Genomic DNA, 23,308 nt, shown 5'->3' with positions numbered 1-23,308 from the left:
ATGTACCCTTGTGATGAAGGGCGGGTCGCACAATCTTGTGCGACCGTACAGTGGTGTGTATTCCACAATTAGTGTTATTACATAGTGGTGTGGCTACACCGTCATAAGAAGTCAATCGCCAGTAGTAATGGATATTACTATATGATTTAGGTATTGCTATATTGAGTAGTTATTACTATATTAATTAGGAGAACCAAAGGTTTCAAATATTGCCAGATCTGTCGCAACTATAACAATAAAATAAAGTTTTAAGCAGTTTCCTTGGTGAGGCTTTCGTACTTAAAAGTAGCGGATTGCGATCCGTTACATTTGTACGGGTTCCTTAAAAGAACGATAGGTCGGTGACCTTAGCTTTGCTTCCCTCCAAGCAACGAGCTACGGCAGCCCCGCTGCAGAGCCCCACTGTGGTCCACAATTTGATGGGAAAAAGTCTAAAAGGGCACGAATGTAGTTTTTTGTACGTACACATAACACTCATTGTAATGAGAGCTGTTAGTTCTGCGCATATATTTCTCTCATTCAATATGATATGGTAAATATATATTTATATATTGTGGATATTTTAGTGATATAAATCAGATAATAAAATGCATAGTAAATCGACTTTTACTAGCTACTGGAAATTGCTTTAGCTCAGCGCAGAACTGGGCATGTCGTGGCAAAGTTCAAATCGGACTTGCGAGTGCTCAACAGGCTGCCAGCCATATTTTCCTCCATAACAGCAATTAAGCTCGTTACGAGAAGCTCTTTCCGGGTATTGGAACGGTGTTCAAAAGTTTCTGTTGAGAAACCACATTGGTCAAATACGGCATCAAAATGACTGTCCACCTCAGTTGTTGCGACCAAAGTATCATCTTGCGTCATCATATAGACAATGTCAAGTCTGAAGCAGTCCGTGGGGCTTCAGAGTACGAATAGTAAACTTAGCATGGCTAGTTCATATCTGTAGATATTTCAAAGTTGATATTACATTAATTCGGGACATGGACACACTGAGAACACCATTTTGGTAAAGTATACATGGGCTCTATCTGGTCCGAAATTTTTTCTGAATTGTAAACTAATTACAAAGTATCCACTGTTACTGAACAGCAAGATTGATTTGCTGTTTTGCAGGAAAAGTGCTCATTTACAAGACTTAAAGAAATTTCTTTACCCATTTCTCAGTACTATTCCCAAATCAATACTGTAAGAACATTACTGGTCTCATAACATATGCTAATTGAAAGAATTATAGAGATGGTTGAGTCACGAAAATATCCGCTGCAGCTCTGAAAATCATAGTGCTACCAACAATAATTGTAACGCTATTCAACAACGATACAAAAAAAAGACCTACTTATCAGCGTGGTAAAGTCTGTGTAATCTTTATTTTTTTGTCAATAATCATGTGTCTTCAAAATAGTCGTTTATGCTTATATAGGGTTTCAATTGTACATGTCACTATTTAAAACAGCCGCTTCATTTCTGATGCGGTACTTGAAGGTACATCCATGTGGCAAAACCGGTTCTTAAGACTCAAGGAAGAGCGGGACAATACTCAGCTCACTTTCAATTAAGAGATGATCATGCGTCATCTCTCTCTTCTTCTCTTGCTTTTCTTCTCTTATGCAGCATGTCTTCATGGTCTTCACAACAATGACATTGCTACTCAAAGTATCGATTCAGAATCTCACATGAGAACTAGTGACCAAGATAAAAAAGAAAACAGTTTACGATCAAGTATCAAGACAAAGGACGAAGAACGACTCAGTTTTCCATTTTTCTGGAAAGGGCCTCGTTCGACAGCTACGACTGAAATTAGTGCAGAAGCCGCTAGAGCAGCTACGACTGAATTTAGTGCAGTAGCCACTAGAGAAGCTACAAACGCTGAGAAAGAAATCATTGACGGTGCCAAAGTTGTCGATGTGAAGAAAGTTGGTCGACTCCGACATATATTGAATCAGATTAAGAAGATTCCGGTGAAAGGAGATGTTCTGTATATGCTGATTATTTATGGAATTCTCTTCGTCAGTACGATTCTTATTATCTTAGCGGGAGTAGCGATCAATCATCACGTCCAGAGTCAGTATATTCACGATCAATAGGTGAAATTAGGCTGAATTTCAAACTCATTTTCCATTGTAAAAATTCGGATAATATCAGACTATTAGATTTGTTTTTATCAAATTTGTTCGTCATGAGTGATAATGCTCTTTGTCTTGGTGATTATGAAGCGAAACGCTTACGACGCATTGAAACGAATCAGCGAATGTTACAGTCACTTAATCTTGAACGCTTTTCACACTGTGTAAAACGTACTCGTGAGCTTAAGATGACAAAGTCCATAGAGCCAGTGAGAAGGTCAAGACGCGTACAAACTTTACGTCTAGCACAAGTAAAAGCATCGTATACCACGTCACGACTACGAGGAAATTCAAGACCAAGAGTTGTACACGATAAACGTCGTTTGAAGGAAAAGCAGAATTCAAAACAATGGGATCTTGAGCAAGAGCAAGAGTTTCAACGAGCTTTAAAGACATATCCACCTCAGCTTCAGTTGCCGTTTGTCTATCCATGTCAATTAAGAAAAACATGTCAAGCTACAATGATGCAGACATTATCAAGTACATCGATAGAAATTGAACTTGATATGTTTCATTCACGTTGTCTTGGGATTCAAATCTTACCAATGGGAAAACAATCAGTGATTCAAGCACTATGTCCTTCTGGTATCACAACGCGTGTTTCGTACAATAATCATGTTATTGTATGGAAAAATGCATTGACATTATTTGGAAGTGAAGACTGTACTTTGCAGTACAATAAATTGATCACAAATGGACCTAATGACGTTGTCTTTGACTGGAAAGTTTGCTCGGATATTTCACCAGCAATACAACAACGATTGCATCAAGTAGAACGAGGGAGAAGAGATTTAAAACTTGATGATTCGTATGATACAAGCGAAGAAATTTGTACTACTCCCGTTCTTCTATTCTTACAACATGCGACAGTAAGTATCACTGGTGTACGAAAGTGAGGATTCTATAGCTAACAATGCTGAGTTGTTTTATATTGTGAAAGGGACCATATATTTATTGTGGACGCATTCAATACCTCGGCTACAAAATGCAAGCCACCACATTTCGATGGCAGCTCATGGACATTGCGTCAATGGATTGGAAAGCACTCTATTCAATTCTCTGTCAGTCAGAACAATCGAATAAGCCTGACGTTTAGATTGTAGCAATAATTGAGTAATACAATAATATTGTGAATTTCAAAATATTGTTCGTTCAGCCAATCATTTTTTAATATGAATGATTTAAGTGAGTACGAAGCAAAGCGTGAGCGTCGCATTGAAGAGAATCGCGAAAAATTGCTCGCTCTTGACCTTCCGATCATTCAATCACCATCTTGTCAATTTCAAGACAAGAAACGAAAGCGAAATGTCAATGAGAAACTGCAAAATCCAACGAGAAAATCGTCGCGTCAATGCCAACGTCGACAAGAGAAATTCTCGATTAAAGAAGAACATCAAGTTATTGACAGATATGATAGACAGCACACTGTTAAATTGGAGAGAAAAGAACGAAAGAGACGTTCGAAAACTGCTCAAATATTGGAACATGAGACAAATGAGCAGATTTGTACACAAGAAGAACCACCGAAGAGTTTGGATTGGAGAGCAAGGAGAAAAATGCAAGCTGAAATGATGAGACGACAACGACGAGAAGATGAAAAGAAGCGAAAAGCTGTTGAAATTGAACAGAAGAAGGAGCAGAAAGCTCGAAAAAAATTGGAGAAGTTTTTTCTTAAAGAATTTGAGAAACAACAGCGTTTTGAAGAGTTAGAGTTGATGAAGCACGAAGATTTTATTGTACGTGAATTAATGAAGCATGAAAAGAAAGAAGAGAAGAAGAGACTTCAAATTGAACGAGATGCTGCAAGGATTGTGTTTCGACTTTTAAGAAAAAGGTTACAGAAGCGAGAAATGGAAATGATTGAAGACGAAAAGTTTCATCAAGAAATGTACCCGGTACGACAGATTGCTCTTCCTTTTGTACGCATTTCGCAGCCGACGATACAAAATGTTAGGAAACCAAGTGCAGTGCTTAAAATTGATACGAAGCTCTTCCATGGATTCTCACTTGGAAAGCAGTTTTTACCTCCTGGGAAACAAACAGTTATGCAAGGTCTTGCTCCAGGAGGTTATACTGCTATATTTCAAAGATATCGTGATCTTCAAGTTTGGAATAATGCACTTACGTTATTCGTAAATGGAACAACAGGAATGTTTCATCGTTTTATGTTTGAAGAAGCAAAGTTACGTGATCGTAAGTTTGTTTTCTTTCGATGGAGTCGTTGTGAAGAGGTCACGCCATCGATACTAGAACGACTACGTCAAGTTCCGAAAGGTGAAGAATGGCTTCGTTTTGACAATAATTACTACGATACTCCAGAGTCAAGTAATTCGGAACCACTCTTGCTATTTTTGCAGTATCCAAAGGTAAAGTTTCTAATCTTATTGATTCTTCGTAATTCGTATTGGACTTATGTTGTTGTTATTGTAGGGTCCTTACATCTATTGTGGACGCCTTGGGTATCTTGGCTATCGATCGAATCCGCTCGAGTTTTCCTTTCAATTACTTGATTCTAATGCATTAAATTGGAAACAACTTCGTACTCTAATAACAACAGCATAAGGAGGCGAAATGGTTGGATTCTCTACTTTCTTTGGAGGTTGCTAATGGTATATGAGTTAAAAATCGAATAGATTTCAAGTCGCGAGCGTGTCATGATTGAACACTGCATATCTCAATTACGAATAGAAACTTAGATGTTGATATAGAACAAATGATAGAATATGGATTTGTTAAAGATTACCGACTACGTAGTCTTAATGAACTTGCTTTCAATAATCTCTCATGTATGACAATAATTCAACAATAATCAAAGTGGATATCAAGCTGTTAGGACATGTACTCATTAAGTTACGAAATCGTTGTGCTGGGATAAGGAGAGATAAAGCCACAGTCTCCACGACGGCCAGGACCACCTGCGCCATTAGAGCTGAGGAAATATGGAAAGCAGGCACAAATTCCAGTTCCTCGGTCTACTCATGATCAAGTGAAATTGCAATATATTAGCAACAAAGATTTAATTATTGTAATATTAAACATACCGCAAATTCCACGTGCTGAGCACTCAATATTGGCCTTAGTTCCCTTAACCAGCTCTGCAACCGTCAAGGTTGTTGGATTCCCACTAAGAGTAAGACCTGACGTGTCAATATTTAGCAGCGGCAAGTCACCTTGCATGAATGTAAACTCGATCGTGATCACTACAATATATTGTGTTATACAATAATAGTAGACAATCAATATCATTTTCACTACGTACCAACGCCGGTAGCAGAGCATGCAACTGTACCAGTGTCAAAAGTTACAATAGCACCACGTACACTCTGTAGTGTCTCGAATGTTGCTTGAACTCTCGCAACATTAGCATCAAATGGAATTACTAGCGTCGTCTCTTGTCGAAACGTAAGTGTAAAGTAGCCACCGTCTGCTATACAATTGATCGTCTGCTTTTCATTCACTTTACCACTTTCAAACGGATCTGCTCCTCTTGGACACGTGCGTACATTGCAATCGTGTCCTCCCATCAGGTCACCATAAGCAAGTTCATATGGTCCAAAATAATCGTTCAAGTCACAATCACATCCTTGAATCTTTGTGGCATCCCATGTTGCAAGTGTGTTTGGAATGGCACCATATGTTACACCCAGTAAATTTCCTGCATGATCTTTTGCTTCTAAAGAAAGTTGCTGAATATTTTTACAGGTGCCACGTCCGCTACAAGAACCCCCTGAATTTAACGACGTTCCACTTGGACATTGAATTAGGTCACATGCTGCTCCAGTAAATGGTGCCACACAAACGCAACGTCCTGTTGTCGTATCACATCTCCCTTTATTAGAACAAAAGGACAGTGCATGTGCAGTATCAGGAGCTGTTGCACCATCAAACCAAGCAGCTCCTTTTGGACACTCACGAAGCGAACAATCGTATCCTGTAAATCCTGATAAACATATACATTCGTATGACGTTCCACTAGAACACGTGCCTTTATTATCACATACACCATTGCTAGTTGTAGGACAGATAGGAGCTCCTAGTGGATAACCACAATCGCCTCGTCTGCCTGGCAAAGGTGGCAAACCGCCATTGCCACTTGTAAATCCTGCAATACATTTGCATACTCCAGTGGCAAAGTCACAGATACCACGATTTGAGCAATATGCATTTTCACGAGTTCCCACTTGACTTGTAATTAAAGTAATGGTACCACTATTTAACGTACTTTTAACTTGCAATAATGGGACATCACCAGGATTATGGGTAAATGTAATGGAAGTCGTTGTGCCACTATTAGAACAAAGTGGTGTAGCACTTACAATATCAAGACCATAAATATTGTCTAGTGTTTCTAACGCCATTTTTAAATCACTTGACGTAGCTGTAGCTGCAATATTCGTCGTCACTTGACTTTGAAATGATAGCGTAAATGTACCACTGCAGCTATTACAGATACACGTCAACTCTTGTATAGCATGATCTTGAGTCGTTGTTGTGAATGGATTGTCACCTTTTGGACATTCACGTTCAGAACAATCAAATCCAATATATCCAGGATCACATTGACATCCCATAATTTTATCAGCATCCCATAATGTATATGTTGTACGAACAAAGAAATTTCGATCATCGTACAATTCTGCGGCATCGCGTATACTCACACATCGACCATTACCCGAGCATGAATTTGGACATGCTAGTCGTTCACATGCTAAACCTTCAAATCCTGATTCACATATACAAATTCCAGTTAATCGATCACAACGACCCATTGCTGAACATTCTGCTGGTTGATGCGCTTTATCAATTGTCCATGCTCGATCGACCCATGCAGCTCCCATTGGACAAAGTCTAGAAGCACAAGTAGCTCCAGTAAAGTCGGGAAAACAGATACAACGACCTGTTGAATGTTCACATATACCATGTTCACTACATCCTCCATCACAGCTAAATGCATTTAGAAATAAGGTGCCACGTGAACATATGAAGACTAAGAGAAGGAACCTGAAGAAATGCATGTTGAAGAGCTTTTGAAACGACTAGAATTTATGACTTAGAGGCTTATAAATAACAAAAAGAGGGTTTTCATGTATTGTATTATGTGAAGACGAGAGTAACCAATTTGACGTAACCCTTAAATTTTGTATCCTGCTTCTTTTAGCATCTTACCATTCTCAACTAAGCTGCAGCTGCAATTGCATCGTCTTCACGCTTTCGAATCATTTGATCAGCTTGAATTGCAGTAATTGCAACTGTCGTGACAATATCTTTGACCGTCGCACCACGACTTAAATCATTCACAGGTTTTCGCAATCCTTGTAACATTGGACCCATTGCAATACATCCAGTACTCTGTTGTACTGCTTTGTATGTATTGTTGCCCGTATTTAAATCAGGAAAAATCAATACATTCGCTTGTCCACCAACTTTTGCCCCACTTGGAATGGCCTTTAATTTTGTCTTAGCAATTGATTCATCCACTGCAGCATCGTATTGAATTGGACCATAAATGTCCAAATCTGGACGCAAATGTTGCGCAATTTTTGTTGCTTCACGCACTTTATCAACAATTGGTCCAGAATTGGAATCACCAGTTGCATATGAAAGCAAAGCTACTTTTGGAATTAACCCAAAAGCTTCGGCACTTTCGGCACTTGTAACTGCAATTTGGGCCAATTCCTCAGCATTTGGGTCTGTATTCACCGCACAGTCTCCATAAATACGCACACCATCTTCAAGACACATAAAAAAGATACTTGATACAATCGGTCGATTTGGTGCCGTTTTAATCAATTGCAAAGCTGGACGAATTGTATTAGCCGTTGTATGGCACGCACCAGAGACCATTCCATCTGCATCTCCAATTTCCACCATCATTGTACCAAAACACGTTTCTTCTAATACTGCATCTCGAGCAGATTCACGAGTTACACCTTTATGTTTACGCTTTTCATAGTATCGATTGACATATGTATCCAAGTTTTGACTCTTTGCTGTCTCGACGATCGAAGCATTTGACAAATCAAGTGCCAAAGCTTTTGCATGACGCTCAATTTCATCTTTATCACCTAAAATTGTCACTTTTGCTAACTGTTGACGTAAAATTTGATCCGCAGCTTGCAATACACGTATATCTTGTCCTTCCGTTAATACAATATGACGCTCAACTGTTCGTGCTTTACGAAAAAGATAATGTTGAAATTGTTTTGGAGATCGATTGTCCACCATTCCTTCATTTAATTCACCAATTAAATTTTCCGTTTCAACAAATTCATCAAATAATTGTTTTGAACGGTCAATTTTCAATAAACTTGTTGGTAAAATATCAGTTGAGACTTGTGCAAACTTGTAGGCGGTAGTGAATGTGTCTTCTGGTACTGAAAAGATAGGAATTGACAGTCCTGTTTGATTTAATGCTTCAACACCTTGGAGAATTTCGTGTGTATTGCTATGCGGATAACTGCCATTCGTTAATACAATAGCTGAGACATTGGGCAAAATTCCAGGCAAACGAGAAGCCATGAGACCAAGCATCACATCAGAACGATCAGCTGATGTTATCACTAATGCTCCATCTTTATAATTTTTTAAATGTGCAAATAGATCTTTTAATGCACTTGTTGCAACAACGGCGGACGTAACGACAATATTATTGGGAATAGCATTTGTACCAAATAATTGCGTCGCACCAAGTTGATGTGTTACTTCATTCAAGCGTTTAGAAGCAATAAACTCGTCGTTTGGTAAGAATCCGAGAAATGGAACGTCATTTTCACGTACTTTTAAGCGAAGAGCATTACGTAGAGCTTGAGCATCTGAAATTGTCACACGATTGGCGATATTGCCAATATAATTGAGACCTGCACTTTCAACTTGATCTTTAATAAGTGCAGTGCGAGACAATAACTCGTCCACTAATGTGTTAATGTCCGTATTGCAAGATTCATTAAAGTCCGATATTGTCAAGACAGGGGAGCCAATGGCTTTGGCAATGTCAACATTCATTCTCCAACTCATAGCACTTTGATGAGTGGCAAGTTGCGACCCCTCAATAAGCATAAAATCGTGACCTTCACGACAAGATTCGTATCGATCGAGAATCTCTTCCACCAAGTCGTCAGCTTTGCCACGCAGCCAGCAATCAATCGCACGTTCACTAGTCACGCCGTAAAGTTCGTCAATACGCTTTGTCAACCCTAGTTGTTGCTTCATCACTTCAATATGATGATCACTCTTATCTAATGGCTGAATTGGACGAAAGTACCCCACGCGTGTAAACTTTTGCTCCAGAGTGTTGGTCAGGCCAATCAGCACGGGGGCCGTTTTTTTCGTCACTTCCGTCGATGTAATGAAAAGTTTGTTAATTGGTACTTTACCATTATCGATTGTGGATGTACTTGATGCACGACATCGAGACGAAAGTGTGAGTGCCATCTTAGGGCGAAACGTAGCGTGGAGCTTCCACATGACCAGTGTAATCGTAGAATCAGTGTAACGATTCGGACAGGGTTTGTCGAAATGTGTATGTTTTGTGCACACAGAAAGGGATCAGTCGTGTCATTATTCGGTACAAACTTTGATAATAGATATAAGAGCTTGGAGTAAATAATTATTGTATACTACAATAACTTTTTTCCGACCCTTTAGCTCGATAAACATGACAAGTCCTTCATCGCTTCCAACTTCCTTATCATGTCCAACCTCTCCATCTTCAGTACCTTCAAAAAGTATGACAAGTTCACATAACAAAGATCTCATTGAACCATTTGTAATTCGTCCAGAGTTATTGGCTTCCACCCGTCTAGCTTCCAAGACACAATTATTGTACCATACTCGATCTATAGCTATTCAGGTTATTGCTCATGAAGTATATTTGTTGGTGCTTGCTTGTACGAAATGTTATGCTGAAATCAAGAAAAGTCCACCTCAAGTTGGAATTTGTGGAGGTGGCACTGTTGGAGCGACAATTGTTATGACCTTATTAACTAATGGATATAGTAGCGATCGAATCGCAGTGTCTACTCGTCAACCAGATCGAATTCCTCGTTGTGATGCATTGAAATCATCATTAGATATGGCAATGTATCAATCGGTATCTCGATATTATAATAATGCACGATTAGCTCGTGAGAGTGACGTGTTGATCTTATGTATGCCGCCATCTCATTTAAAAACTTTGACTATTCAAATTCGACACGCACTTGCTGCTCACGAGCCACTTGTGATCAGTGTATTATGTGGTGTTACGCATCAGAGTTTAGTCAAAACTTGTAGTTCGCAAATAGTCGTGCGAGTGCAGCCGGATGTACGAAAGATTGCGAGTCAATGGCAAGAAGGAAATAGTAGTGTCGAGAAATCTGTGCGAAGTCTAGTGCAGCCTCTGGTATTAAATCGCTTTGATGATGATCAAAATTTGGTCAAGCAAAACCGACAGCAACTCATTCGACTAGCAGCAGAAGCAATAGGTAAGCATGATCTTACACAAATGAAAAATATTGTACTAATGGATACATATTCAAGTTTCAGAAAGAGACGATGTAAGAATCTTGCTTCGAGCGTTTAGATTGTTCTGTCATCGTATTTGGCGCCAAGACGTTGAAATTGAGAAACTTGGTCACATTCTTTTCGGTGATAGAAGTGAAAGTGTCTTGATTGCGTTAAAGCATTTGGAAATTGATATAAACGGCGAACAAAAGAATCACGAAGAGGTCAAAATATTATCAGAAGCTTACAATTGGTTAGATAGTTGGAATCAAGATATGAATGAACTGCAGGAACAACTGGCGGCACATGCTTTAAGCGATCCATCGTAAAGTGTTGTACTAGTGTTAAGGATGATAAGATTAAGAAATGGTGATGTAAGGCATTAATAATCATCTACTAAAGCGCTTTAACTAAAAAAAATCCTGGTATACCAATTTTGAGCAGACGTCCACAAGAAAGACAAAGCATGTGTGGTGTTGTCTGACACGTAGTACAATTTTGGCTTATAAGCTGGCTATTATAAGCGAGCTGTTGTAGATCACCTTGAAAACAAATGTAAGAAGCGATTGATGTGATTATTTTGACAGCTTGAGCAACAGCAAGCGTACTACAATTTTGACTGGAAGTGCACATGCAAATGGTTATGAACTGCTTTTGTAGAAGGTAAGAGTGACTACAAGTGACTCCGCATTATTAGCGTGCTACAAATTTTTCAAAAGAGATTAATGCCGAAATTGCGGAATGAACCAACGAGTTTATATTCCAAAGAGCACCATCTCAGACAGAGGACTGTCTTCTGAATATTAGTTAGGGTCAAGTACATTGCAATCGCAACGGTCGCTTTGCTGGACCTTGGATAATTGGTTCGGGAAGCATAATCTTATTAGCAGTTCGTGAGAATTGAAAGTCTAGTACAAGTACGAGTTCGGTCAAGACATCTATGCTGAAAGTGAGGGTGAAGTATACAGGAGGCAAGCGATGTTTATTTTTCATAGTCGCCAAGCTTGAAGATCATATTGGTCTAAATATGTTAAATTCCGCTTCAACAAGTCCAACATTAACAAAATCTAACGCCAACGACGGGGTTTGATTATTTTGGAGCAGCTCAAGTGGTCAACAATCGTGGATCTCATGAAAACCGATTGTTGGAGAGCAGAAGGTTCTCGAATTGAATATTCACGACAAGGTCGTTAAGATTCTCGACAGCAAAATCGGAGAAGTCGCGCGATGGAAAAGAATAGATTCAATTGAGTCGAGTGACTTTAAGTCTGCCTTTGGTGGAATTGGAAAAATGAACGATCAGGCATTCGATCTTGTCCAATTCTTGAAATGGCTCCAAACACATCGCCTGCGGCATGTCTGGTGCTCATATATTGTTGTATCGTAATATAATTCCACAAAAACAAAATGTAAATTATATCCATGATGCTTTAGACGCTAGACAGCGAAGTCTGGGATCATTGCATTTCGACGAAAAGGAGTTGTACAAAGGGCGTAGTATGAGCTTTAAGAGTTACACACAACAATTGAATCATTGTTTATTATGCCGATACTAGCATGCGAAAGACAATGGTATCCAGATAGATGCACATCAGCAAGCTGGACAATAGGCATATCATGCTCAATCAATCAAAATCGACGCTTCGCTTGCGAGCAATGTTGTGCTTGAGTCGCTTTTAAAAGAACGTGAAAATGCCAATTTAGAGTGAAAAAATGCTTTGAATGCAGAAATTCGGGTAATCGATGCGGCTTGCCCTCAGAACCATCGAGTCGTAAAGAGGCTGATTTTGCACTGACAAACAAAGTCGAAATGACAAAAGTAGCAGTTTTTAAATTATGAACAGTAGATCCATCAAGTATTCAGTATCAATCTCGTTTTTTGAGGATGCAATCGACTTCTTGAGTGACTTCATGACAACTGTAAACAACTAGAGAGCAAAGGTGGAAGTGTCACGATCAGATACGAAGCATTGGGTCATAAGAAGGAAATGCGGCAAACTAAAGGTCATTGCACGGAACTTCTTCATATGGAAGAGTGACGTGCATTGGGGTGTCAGAGAAGAAAAGGCATTAGTTTTTTTGCGATGAAATCATGCCAACAATAGACGTGGAGATGGTATAACGATTTGGTTGTGAACATTTAACATTGCAATAGAAATTTTGCCGTTAAAGTGTCTGGAAGTAGACTTTCCTAGACCCGTACGTTCAGTGAGATAGCCAATGAGATTTCGCAGGAGACTTGGCCATTTGTGTTATGCTATGATTATTCATGATCCTGCGTCAGAGACAAAGATTACCAATGATGTGTGCACAAAGAGAACAGTCCAAAAATCAAGGGATTGGGCACGGTAATTTAATTGGTGTATGGAGTCATTTGCTCCAGCGTGAAGGGTCAAAGCATAGTATTGAAAGTGCATCGGAGTACAGTTTTCGATTGCAGCTTAGCCGACATCCCTAGAAAAAGTTGTTGGAAAGTGAAAACTAAGCGTTGGTGATTCTGGTTCTAAATCCTGGTCGGACAATACAGGAACAAGTGGCTTGATGTAGTATATTATATAAATGCAAGTATTCAGAAAAAACAAAGTTTGGGATATTGTTATTCGGCCCATAGATTCAAGCATATTGCGTAACAAGTAAGTGCTCAAACTAAAGACCGTTGAATGTGAAAATTCTAGCGATATATAGTTTGATCGGTGGTTTTTGAAAATGAATGGCATCTCAGAGTGAAGTACACGTTGACTATCGCTGCGTCATGGTACTTGGAATTGTCAAGAGTATCTTGGTACTCTCCAAGGTGTGGTCGTACTGCAACTGCATTGGAGTCTGCCGAATGCATATGGAGAGGCTGACAAAGACGCAATTAAAATACTTCGATTGAAATTTTGAAGGAAATGGAAATCAGTGACAACATTTTGAAGCAATTACGGGTTCCAACGCAATTTATGCTTGCATGCAAAAATGTGCTATGCGGGTCTACCACCGATATGCGCCTGCATTTCAAGGATGAAAGTCTATGTGGATTTCCTTGGTCAACTGCGAAAGCTGTTAAGAAAATAAAAAAAACCGGACGCATGATTCAGAGAAATGTCTTGGCGTTCGAGTTATTGAACTTTGCAATCTCGAATAGGCGATCAACGCAACAGGTGACATATGGAAACGCCTTTACAAATAATTTTTCAGTCATTGACTAGAGGCCTGTTTCAGATCTCTCAATGCACTCGAACGGAAACGTGCTTTGCACTACGTAAGACCACAAAAACATCGCAAGCCAAGCTTGTGCGACTAAATCTAGATTGCAAAGATATTCCAAAAGCATCAAGAACCCAAAGTTTGTCGCGGGAAGATCATCAAATGATATGGAATCTATTACAGCGGGAGATCTGTGGATTAGGCTGTTTTTTTTATGAAGCGTTATCAAAATGGGCGGGACCGTAGTATTCTAGTTGTGCAAGAAGCAAGACAGGTGTAATTGTAATGATAAGCTCAACGAAGGAAGAGAAGTAGAAGCGGGGAAGGAACTATTGGTGAGCTCGAAACAAAGGTCAAGAAGTCTGTTATTATGTAGATGATGATTAAGCAATGTATGTAGAATTAGAGCATCACAAGTGCTAAGCCCGCTGGTGTTCGTTCAAATTTGTCTGCCATCGTGTCCAGGCGCATCAAGTCAGACAAAATTAAGTCAAGTCAAATGACAAGCTGGATAAAGATTGCAAAGTCGTTGAAGCTTCTCCACATAATGACAAAGAACGGTGCGGGTGGGGAAAGAAATCGTTCAGGGAAAGAAGACCCTGCATATCGAAAAAATATCTCCAAAGCTTTTAGACCTCAAACAAGTTCGTCACTTGCAGAAATTTTAGTTCTTGCTGCCCTGATAGTCAGCGTCAGATCAGCTCTGTCAACATCAACGAAATTGCTGCCGATGTATTACACACGTGTATGATAAGGCAAAAAAAATCAGGGAAAGTGAATATTGAAATCGAATTTTTAATTGTCGATAACTTTTTTAATGGATTATTTCTGAAGAAACAAAGGCACTCTGCGTCAATTGCGAAGAAACTTCGACCAAACGAGCAGCTGGATGCTGTTCGGTGTCATCGGCATACGCCTTACCATCCAAAGATCACGAACAGAACACGTGAATTTAAGTCTCGTGATTGGCAATGCATTTGTGAGCTTCATGGTTGGAAGAACTCTGCTTTGACTACTTTTGACAGCTAATTTACGCTTATATTAATTAAATTGTTCAGTACGATTATCCGGGGGTACTTTGACCGACTACATGATCAACTCTGATGGCGTAGTTTACGTGGTTCAACTAACTCTACGACTTCTCTATCCACGCAACATGCGGATAACCTTGACGTCGTGATCTATCCATCTGCAAAAGAATAAGCCGCATAAAATCTTTCACCTTACACGACCCAAACATTGTGTAACCGACTAGCTAAAGAATTATCAAATGCTATGAGCGGGTCGCTGGTCTACAAAGCATTGCAAAACGCCATCGGGGTATAGGTTCACCTTTAGCAACGGTTCTTTTAGTTAAGAAGGCAAGTAACTCAAACTTTTTAGTTCTGTTTAAGCACATTTGGTCGTTATATACACCGTGCTTACCCCTATCTGCCAGACCGTGTGGCTTCTGTGGTTCAAGTGATCTAATTCTTGCTCTGCCGGGAGAATTTCTTAGAATCTTAGTGACTACACGTGCGACTTGACCAATTTTTCGCTACGTTTGAGGTTATTTCGTTTTCGGTGGTCGTTTTTCGGCTGACTCATGTTCGCCACACGATTTCGAAGGATCCAAAAAAAGATTTTTCTTAGTCGCATCCGAATGTGCGATATCTTCTCACAAAAGTCGTAAGATCTTGAAACGTTTCATTCTTAAATCTGCCAAGTAGCATACAAGTCAATTTTATTCATCATGAGCCACAAAAACTCGACTGCAACTACCAGCGCTGGTGCACCCATTCCTCTTCACGGCCTGACAGCATCTGCTACTGCTGGGCCACGAGGCCCCTTGGTGCTCCAAGATGTCGCCTTCATTGACCACATGGCGCACTTTGATCGCGAACGGATTCCAGAGCGCGTTGTGCATGCTAAAGGTGGTGGTGCTTTTGGTTACTTTGAAGTGACGCACTCAGAGATTACGCAGTATTGTAGTGCCAAACTCTTTGATCGCGTTGGAAAACGCACGTCCGTGGCAGCTCGTTTCTCGACCGTTGGCGGTGAACAAGGCAGCGCTGATACTGTGCGCGACCCACGCGGATTTGCTCTCAAATTTTATACGGAAGAGGGAAATTGGGACTTAGTGGGAAATAATACGCCCGTCTTTTTCATTCGTGACGCTATGCTCTTTCCGAGTTTCATCCACACGCAAAAGCGTCTACCAACCACTCACCTGAAAGACGACGATATGATGTGGGACTTTTTCTCCCTTCGTCCTGAGACACTGCATCAGCAAACGATCCTTTTTTCAGACCGTGGTACACCTGACGGTTTCCGCTTTATGAATGGTTACGGCAGCCATACGTTCGCTAATGTAAACGCTAAAGGTGAGATGGTGTATGTCAAATACCATTTTAAAACGGATCAGGGGATTCGCAACTTGTCGGTGGACAAAGCAGCGGAACTTGCTGGCTCGGATCCAGATTACGCTATTCGTGACTTATACGAGGCAATTGCAAACAAACAATACCCGTCGTGGACGCTTTATATTCAAGTTATGACACGAGATCAGGCTGTAAAAGAGACTGTGAACCCATTTGACGTGACGAAAGTTTGGTCGCATAAAGCGTACCCACTTATTGAAGTCGGTCGCTTGGTCCTCAACCGTAATCCGACCAATTATTTTGCTGAAATTGAGCAACTTGCCTTTAATCCGGCTAATCTGGTTCCTGGGATTGAGCCATCACCCGACAAGATGTTACAAGGTCGTCTCTTTTCCTATTCAGATACCCAACGTTATCGTCTGGGTGTGAATTATAATCAGATACCAGTAAATCGCCCTTTGGTAGAGCCTCAGACGTACCAACGCGATGGCTTTATGACGGTGATTGGAAATATGCATGATGCACCTAATTACTACCCAAATAGCAAGAATGGCCCATCTGAAGATACGACGCGACGTTATTGCACGCACGAGAGCGACAATACCATTGTGGACAAGTTTTCAACCTACGATGACGACAACTATTCACAGGTTGGCGAGCTCTACCGCAAGACTTTGAACACTGCAGCTCGTGAACGTTTGACTGAAAATATTGCCGGGTCACTCGCCAATGCATCGCAGGATGTGCAAGTCCGTGCGATTGCGAACTTCACCAAATGTGATCCCGAGTATGGACAACGTGTACAGGAAAAAATTGATAAATTGGCTTCGCAGAAAAAGCCAATTGAGTCCGAGTCGATGCCAGACCCATCCAAGTTGAACCCGCCGCGTAAACCATTCACACCGGCGCCTCCGTCGGATATTGTGACTCCGCGACTTTAAAAAGCTCTGTAGCCATTTCGGTGTTAGTTTAATTGCACGCTGACAAGTGCTATTATTACGTAACTTAGTAATAATAGTTAGTAGCAAATCGTTTTCGATGTGTTAGAAGTCCTAAATCTACTAATTCTAACCGGCACGTGAACAGCTTAGCGTCTCAATTTCCAGTCATGTCGGATCCCGCACACCGCCGCACTATTTCAGAGCTCGACATGAGTTCGATGCGCCGTATTAGCGACGCGCTACTTCTAGCGCAAAATCGTGCACGTCGTGCAACCGAACGCGCAAATCAAGCCGAACAGTGCGTCCATGTAAAATCTTTTGATCATCAATGACATCGGCTCATGCTTTTGCGATTTTTATAGCATACTGAACCTCGTGCTTAGCCAAGTAAATGTACGAAGACTTCGCGTTGGTTCATTGTCTGATTTAGAGCTGCTACGCGGTATTGTGGCCTCTGATCCCCTGCTCAATCGAAGATCCAATAATATGCTGAAACTTCACGACGCAACAAACGTGTTTTTTGGGACTGCGACTTCTCAATGCTTAAACGATGTGTCTAAGGAAGTAGTGAGTAATTTGAAGGCTGCTATGAACTTTCACAAACGCTACGTGAAACAAGTGGAGCCCTTGACGATTCCGCTGTCTATGATTAGTTACATGGATGGAGTGTTTTTGAATTCTGTCTTTTGTGTGGCTGGATTTTTGGCAGGAGTCTTTATGGGCATTGCATTAACCAAACATTGGCAGCTTCGAGGTATATACACACAAAAGAAGAAATGCTCACTTATCGGAAAACTAGTTAAGTGGCACAGTTGTCGACAGCGAGTCGTCAATACGCCGTGGCATTTGATTCCAGTAACTACAGACGATTACAACTACATTATGAATCCAATAATTGAGGTCGAGTGAACATTTGACTTACCGGACAATAATTGCATTCATGGATATGGAAATAATGTAAATTAGCGTTAATCTTTAGTGTGCACGTAAAGTATAGAAAACATATGTTTATATTTAATATTCTTTTGAAATTTAAGACTTAAACTCATGACATCCGTCCCAGACAAAGTTGCTCCTGCATATATAGCAAGCAAGCAGCAACTTGTATTGTGGATAATACCCAGTGATATTTGACGACATTCCCCCTTCCAGTCACTAAATAGACAGACAGACGGATATCCTGAACATTTATCTACCTGACTCTATCAAGAATGAGCACGCAGAGCAACGCGTTTGCGGCGTTGCAGCCAGAGCGTAAGAAAAAGACGGTCGAGCCACCACAAAACAAAATGTTTGCAAATTATCTGAACAATCCGTCCACATCGGCATGGGGCGACGATAGTGATGATGAGATGCACGTAACAGCTGCTCCCGTAGAAGAAACTGCAGCTGAAGAAGACGAAAGTGAGAGTGAGAGTGAGAGTGACGAGGAAGAAGAGGAAGATGAAGAGGAGGAAGAAGCACCGAAAGAAGTGATTGCTGTGGCTCCGAAGAAAACAATAGTAGCGCGTACTCTCTCAAAGAAGGAGAAGAAAGAACTGGAGATGAAGGAATTTGAGGATGCACTTGCCGAACTTGGCGTCAAGACCACGAATGCTGTGAAGAAAGAGGATACAAATGAAAAAGTGAAGATTGAGACAGTTGCAGCCTCCGGCTCATCGGACAAGAAGAAGAAAAAGAAAGGCAAGAAGCCTGTAAAGACCGAGCCTGAGACCACTAGCAATGAAGTGGTGGATATCAAAGCAGTTGTGAAGGCAAAAAGCAAGAAAAAAAGAGCGGTTGAGCCTGCTGCAGTGCGAATTGCACGTGAGGAAAAAGCCAAAGCAAAGGTCAAGGGCAAGAAAGACAAGAGTACTTTTAACGAGTTTTCCATCTAGAAACGGCAAGAGCTGTAGCTGAAGAGATTCGGAGGCGCTCTTTATAACAGCTTCCTCTCATGCCATGCGCATAAAGTAATCTTAAGCCTGCGAATTTGGTTGGATAGCTGTTGTTTGTCTATCGTGCGCACCGTAGGCACCTTCGCTTTACTAACCACGAAGAATGTATCAATTAAATTACGAGAACTGACGGTTGAGATTATGCCATTCGAACAATTTTTCTTGAAGATTTCGTACGTGTGATCGATTTAATTGTCATTCAAGAACCATTCACTGTAACATACCACCAAACATTTAGGTTGTACATGTATAGAAGTGCACGACATATAAGGTAATCCGTGAAATGGTCTTTCATCAGTAATCAAGAAACGAGTTAAGAGTTCGATATTCAACTAGAAACTTGAGTGCGAAACACCTATGGGTTGACACTGTCTTCGAGCGGCCTTCATCGAGGGCAAAGACTGAGGCTGAACTCAATACTTTAACCCAAAAAAACCAAGCTCCCTTGGCCCGGTAGGTCGCCCTGCACTCACTGGGAAAACATTTCGTATCTCGTAAAGGTAATGGTCAATGAGTCCGAGCGTAAAAGACAATACTAGGAGAGATAAGGCTCACAGGCCGTGGCTGTTGGGGCATTGTGAAGCGTGGTAAGTCGAAATAGACTCGAAAGTATCGTGCAAAACTTAGGACAATACGCGCAAACATTAGAATCGCCGAACACAGAAATCGTATTGTGTGTCTCCAGTACAATCGTCCCATTTTTTATAAATATGAAGGTTTGATTGCGTGGATCATTGTGGCGTCCGATAATTATATTCGATATGATTTTGTCCTAGTTATATATGATTCAGTGGAAGTCGAATAGGATAAGTGCCATGTACTTCTTTTCCGGTGGAGTTTCGGCGAGTTCGCCTCCATCAATAAGTAAAAGCGCTTTTAGGTGGCCACAAAGACATGTTTAGTTTGGTGAAGTGCATGAATTTGTTAAAATTATCTAACAATGATTGTAGAAGGCAAAGCAGCAGTGGGCCGCTGTAACCGAGAAACTGATCGTCTATTGAGTGTTTCAAAGCATTTCGTTGCCATAACAAAAATGAACGACGGTATTTCGTGGAATCTTTTGTGAGTCACTTCATCAAACAAGAAATCAAAGGTTCGGTGAGACTGCCGATTCCTAAAGAAGATATGGTGCAGAGCAATATTATCAGTAGCACTTTGTTCAGTACTCATAACCTAGTCAGTGAATACTCTCATCTCCTTATGAAAGATAGCATAATTCTTCTCAACCATACCTTTTATATTTCCATTATTAAATTCACCATTTCACCATTGCGGTGAGTATATCGGGCAGGGTGATCTGGAGTGGCTGTCATATCAGAAGGCATGCCGAACGTGCCAGTGACGATTAATTGAATAGTGACGCGACTGCCCATATCTATGTGTAGACCAATATGGAACGTGTTTGTCCACAATCGTGCCGAGCGTAGAAGGGATGTGGAGTGCTATATCGAGCACTTACGAATCGTGCTCGAGAGTATCCGCTCCAATAAGCTTTTCACCAAAATCGACAAATAAATCGTTGATGTCGTTGAGATTCCTTGTCTAGGCTACGTCATGGGAAACATAAAATGCGGTTAGATCACCCAACGATAAAATTTCTCGTTATTTGGGATTCTCCGTTCCAAAGGAGAAACGTGGTCAGGCCAGATATTTGAACAAGTAATGTGGAAAATTGTGGTGACTAACACAGCCTCTCGCCAATGTTCTTAGGGAGGATCTCAAATTATAGCGCGACGGGAAAGCAGCCTTTTAAATAACAAATGAAGCCTAATGTGTGCTCCGATTCTGGCTCTTCCGGGTACAGATCGGTCGTTTCGTATCGTCTGTCAAGCTTCAGCTATTACAGTAGGCGTCCAAATAAATAGTAGTAGTCATCAAGTCTTTTCAACAGTTTTTTGTTTAGGACAAGTCACGTCTTAAATGCAACTTGTTGCTCCGGATAGATCATGCGCCGCTGTGCACATTAACATCGCCACCACCACAACACAGAGATGGGTATGATGGCTACTTTCAAGTAATCCTTTAAAGGAAGTTGCTCACCAGGCCGTCTCAATACAGCGCTGAATGCGCTTTCGCGTTTTCACGGCTATGGACTATCACATGTCATAATGGCGACGTCGCCATTCAATCAGGTGATAGGTGCGACGTCCGAGTCATGTAACATATGCTGCCTGTTTGAAAGTTTGAGGAAGCTGTAGCTTGAGAGCTCAGATGCCGCTTTATTGAAGGGCTTGGTCGCAATTTTTATTTATTGTTTCCTAAGGCTTGCTGTATTATATCATTGACTTATTTGGCACTTGGCGTGTGTAGGTACCTCATGTTGAAGACCTCAAGCTCAGGATACTTTACGAGTCGCATGATCTTTGGTCACCACAGAAGATAGAAAGCATTCTGCACGGTGGGCCCTATGAATTGGTGGTCCAACATATAAGAACATATGTGCGCACGTGTGATTTGTGTCAAAGGGCTAAGCCCTCGCTGCATGCGTTTTCTCCTTTGGTCAGCCTGTCGGGCTCGCCAAACGGCAGCCAGTCCATTAGTGTGCTTGAATATCCAGAACGCGCGTCCAATGAAACCGAAAGTTAGATCTTTGTCGGCCGTCTGAGCAAGATTGGTGTCAAGGAACAGATCGGCTGATCTCACCAAAGTATTATATCCAGCATGACTTGCTGGAAGCGACAGTCGATATTCATGCCATACAGCAAAATTTTAGGAAGCTTTGTATAGGGGTGCTAGGCACCAGCTTGCGTATATCAGCCGCTACTTATGTGGTCATACAAAAAGCGTAAATCACGTAAAGATGCTATTCGTTGAAGCACGCGTACTTAGAGACCGCAGTGCTGAAGATAAATCTTCTACCAACTGATTTGCGCTAAATGATGCAAAGCATGCCAATATTGGATGAACTTAATGTTTTCTGAACGATTTTGCCATCCCTCGGACTTCATTGACAACAGCACGCAGTGGTCCTAGTCTTGTTGGTCTGTTGCACAATTTGGCCTGTAGAGATCAACCTAGATACACTTCGAAGCAAATCTCATACTTTACTTCAATAATATTGAGGGTCATAGGTTGGACGCGCGACGCTATGGTGAGAGCTAAAATGTCTAAAAGCAATACGCTGATAGTAAAGGTAGGCGAAGCACACATTATTATATAGTTCGGGAACAATTCTATAAGACGCTATTACCTACGTGTCAGTGGCTATACTATGTCAAACCTATTACGACCGTGGCAAATCAAAATTGAGTTATATTCGTAACATATCGAAGAGGGTACGACTTATCCTATACTACGTGGGTTTGATTAGGCTTTTCATGGTACCGCTTTCACCAGCGAGTCGCAAATGAACGTTCTGTTGTAGGCGGCACAGTTTCTCTATCATTTCCTGCAGCTGAGCAACCCTCTACTTTAAAACGACGACGCTTTCTGAACCGCTTAGAGTGCTTTCAGCCAGTCAGTGCGATGGCAAAAATTAATGAGCAGATTCGAGATCTACCTCATCTCAATTGACGCGCGTTGAGAAGTTGACGCACACCACAAGAAAGCTAGTTGTGAGAGAATCGTTCTCCGTCGCATTCCTTAATAGGCAAAGAGTGGTCCACTTTTTCGTAACATTATTTAAAAGGAATGGCGAGTCGTCAGGGCTATGACCAGAATCTGGTGAAGTGAAGGGATCATTTTCATTAGATTACAAGACGCCGCTACGGCAAGATTGCTCGGGTATCCTTGGGGCACTCTCGACTTTTATCCCTTTTATAGAATAGAGGCAGCATCGCCCGTCATAGCGCTTTTTCCATAAGCGAGTGGATTAGATCTAATTGCAAGTTTGGGACTAGGTAAGTAGCTGAAATAAGTGTCGAATGGACATAACCAAGGCTGCAATGAGCAAGAACCGAAATTTTTCATTACGATGTTCGCGTCGTGCTTTAAATGTCGCAAAGTTACGCATCCATCGACACTTGAGTCGGACATGCACCTGGTTTGCAATAACTGTAATTGCAGGAACAACGAGTTTTCCTTCTCAGTGAGCTAATCGGCTACAAAGTTTTGACACTTCCACCAGCATTCGATACACAAGGTACCACTCTCATAAAAAACGCGGACGTCCCAACCACTGGTTCATTAAGCGCAGGTAGTACTCCTACGATGTTATCCGAGCAACTTTCTGGCGCTCGTTTCGCTCTTGAGGTACACAATATCCTCGCACGCATATGTATGTAAGGCTCTGCATCACTGCGGCGACAACTTTTGATGGTTTGGCATCCTATTTA

At 41.1% G+C, this 23,308-nt stretch overlaps 8 protein-coding genes across 8 annotated transcripts; 6 read left to right on the top strand and 2 right to left on the bottom strand.

Annotated features, from left to right (window-relative positions):
* Positions 1 to 1,562: 1,562 nt before the first annotated feature.
* On the top strand, positions 1,563 to 3,222 carry PHALS_02189 (RxLR-like protein; the record flags this gene model as incomplete). Its single annotated transcript, XM_024719057.1, has 3 exons — positions 1,563 to 2,068; positions 2,146 to 2,995; positions 3,067 to 3,222. The coding sequence occupies 3 exons, from the start codon at positions 1,563 to 1,565 to the stop codon at positions 3,220 to 3,222; spliced, it is 1,512 nt and encodes a 503-aa protein (XP_024572649.1).
* A 76-nt stretch (positions 3,223 to 3,298) lies between these two features.
* Positions 3,299 to 4,688, top strand: PHALS_02188 (uncharacterized protein; the record flags this gene model as incomplete). The annotated part of the gene is made up of 2 exons (XM_024719046.1): positions 3,299 to 4,492; positions 4,557 to 4,688. 2 exons carry the CDS (start codon positions 3,299 to 3,301, stop codon positions 4,686 to 4,688), a joined length of 1,326 nt encoding a protein of 441 aa, XP_024572648.1.
* Positions 4,689 to 4,976: 288 nt separating this feature from the next.
* On the bottom strand, positions 4,977 to 7,141 carry PHALS_02187 (Teneurin-1 and related extracellular matrix proteins, contain EGF-like repeats; the record flags this gene model as incomplete). Its single annotated transcript, XM_024719035.1, has 4 exons — positions 4,977 to 5,098; positions 5,168 to 5,326; positions 5,386 to 7,052; positions 7,128 to 7,141. The coding sequence occupies 4 exons, from the start codon at positions 7,139 to 7,141 to the stop codon at positions 4,977 to 4,979; spliced, it is 1,962 nt and encodes a 653-aa protein (XP_024572647.1).
* A 160-nt stretch (positions 7,142 to 7,301) lies between these two features.
* On the bottom strand, positions 7,302 to 9,590 carry PHALS_02186 (phosphate acetyltransferase; the record flags this gene model as incomplete). The annotated part of the gene is made up of 1 exon (XM_024719024.1): positions 7,302 to 9,590. The coding sequence occupies one exon, from the start codon at positions 9,588 to 9,590 to the stop codon at positions 7,302 to 7,304; it is 2,289 nt and encodes a 762-aa protein (XP_024572646.1).
* A 190-nt stretch (positions 9,591 to 9,780) lies between these two features.
* On the top strand, positions 9,781 to 10,936 carry PHALS_02185 (Pyrroline-5-carboxylate reductase; the record flags this gene model as incomplete). The annotated part of the gene is made up of 3 exons (XM_024719013.1): positions 9,781 to 9,850; positions 9,905 to 10,588; positions 10,644 to 10,936. 3 exons carry the CDS (start codon positions 9,781 to 9,783, stop codon positions 10,934 to 10,936), a joined length of 1,047 nt encoding a protein of 348 aa, XP_024572645.1.
* A 3,007-nt stretch (positions 10,937 to 13,943) lies between these two features.
* On the top strand, positions 13,944 to 15,468 carry PHALS_14847 (uncharacterized protein). The gene has a single exon (XM_036407186.1). The coding sequence runs from the start codon at positions 14,544 to 14,546 to the stop codon at positions 14,823 to 14,825; it is 282 nt and encodes a 93-aa protein (XP_036262994.1). The 5' UTR covers positions 13,944 to 14,543; the 3' UTR covers positions 14,826 to 15,468.
* Positions 15,469 to 15,528: 60 nt separating this feature from the next.
* Positions 15,529 to 18,006, top strand: PHALS_02184 (peroxisomal catalase; the record flags this gene model as incomplete). Its single annotated transcript, XM_024718989.1, has 3 exons — positions 15,529 to 17,079; positions 17,175 to 17,395; positions 17,460 to 18,006. 3 exons carry the CDS (start codon positions 15,529 to 15,531, stop codon positions 18,004 to 18,006), a joined length of 2,319 nt encoding a protein of 772 aa, XP_024572643.1.
* Positions 18,007 to 18,308: 302 nt separating this feature from the next.
* PHALS_02183 (uncharacterized protein) lies at positions 18,309 to 19,491 on the top strand (the record flags this gene model as incomplete). Its single annotated transcript, XM_024718978.1, has 4 exons — positions 18,309 to 18,948; positions 19,111 to 19,207; positions 19,273 to 19,305; positions 19,371 to 19,491. The coding sequence occupies 4 exons, from the start codon at positions 18,309 to 18,311 to the stop codon at positions 19,489 to 19,491; spliced, it is 891 nt and encodes a 296-aa protein (XP_024572642.1).
* Between the last annotated feature and the right edge of the window lie 3,817 nt (positions 19,492 to 23,308).

The sequence above is a fragment of the Plasmopara halstedii genome (genome assembly GCF_900000015.1).
Source record: "Plasmopara halstedii genome assembly, contig: Scaffold_179, whole genome shotgun sequence".
Taxonomy (NCBI): domain Eukaryota; phylum Oomycota; class Peronosporomycetes; order Peronosporales; family Peronosporaceae; genus Plasmopara; species Plasmopara halstedii.
The sequence above is the reverse complement of the archived record's forward strand: the minus strand, read 5'-3'. Positions and strand labels throughout refer to the sequence as shown.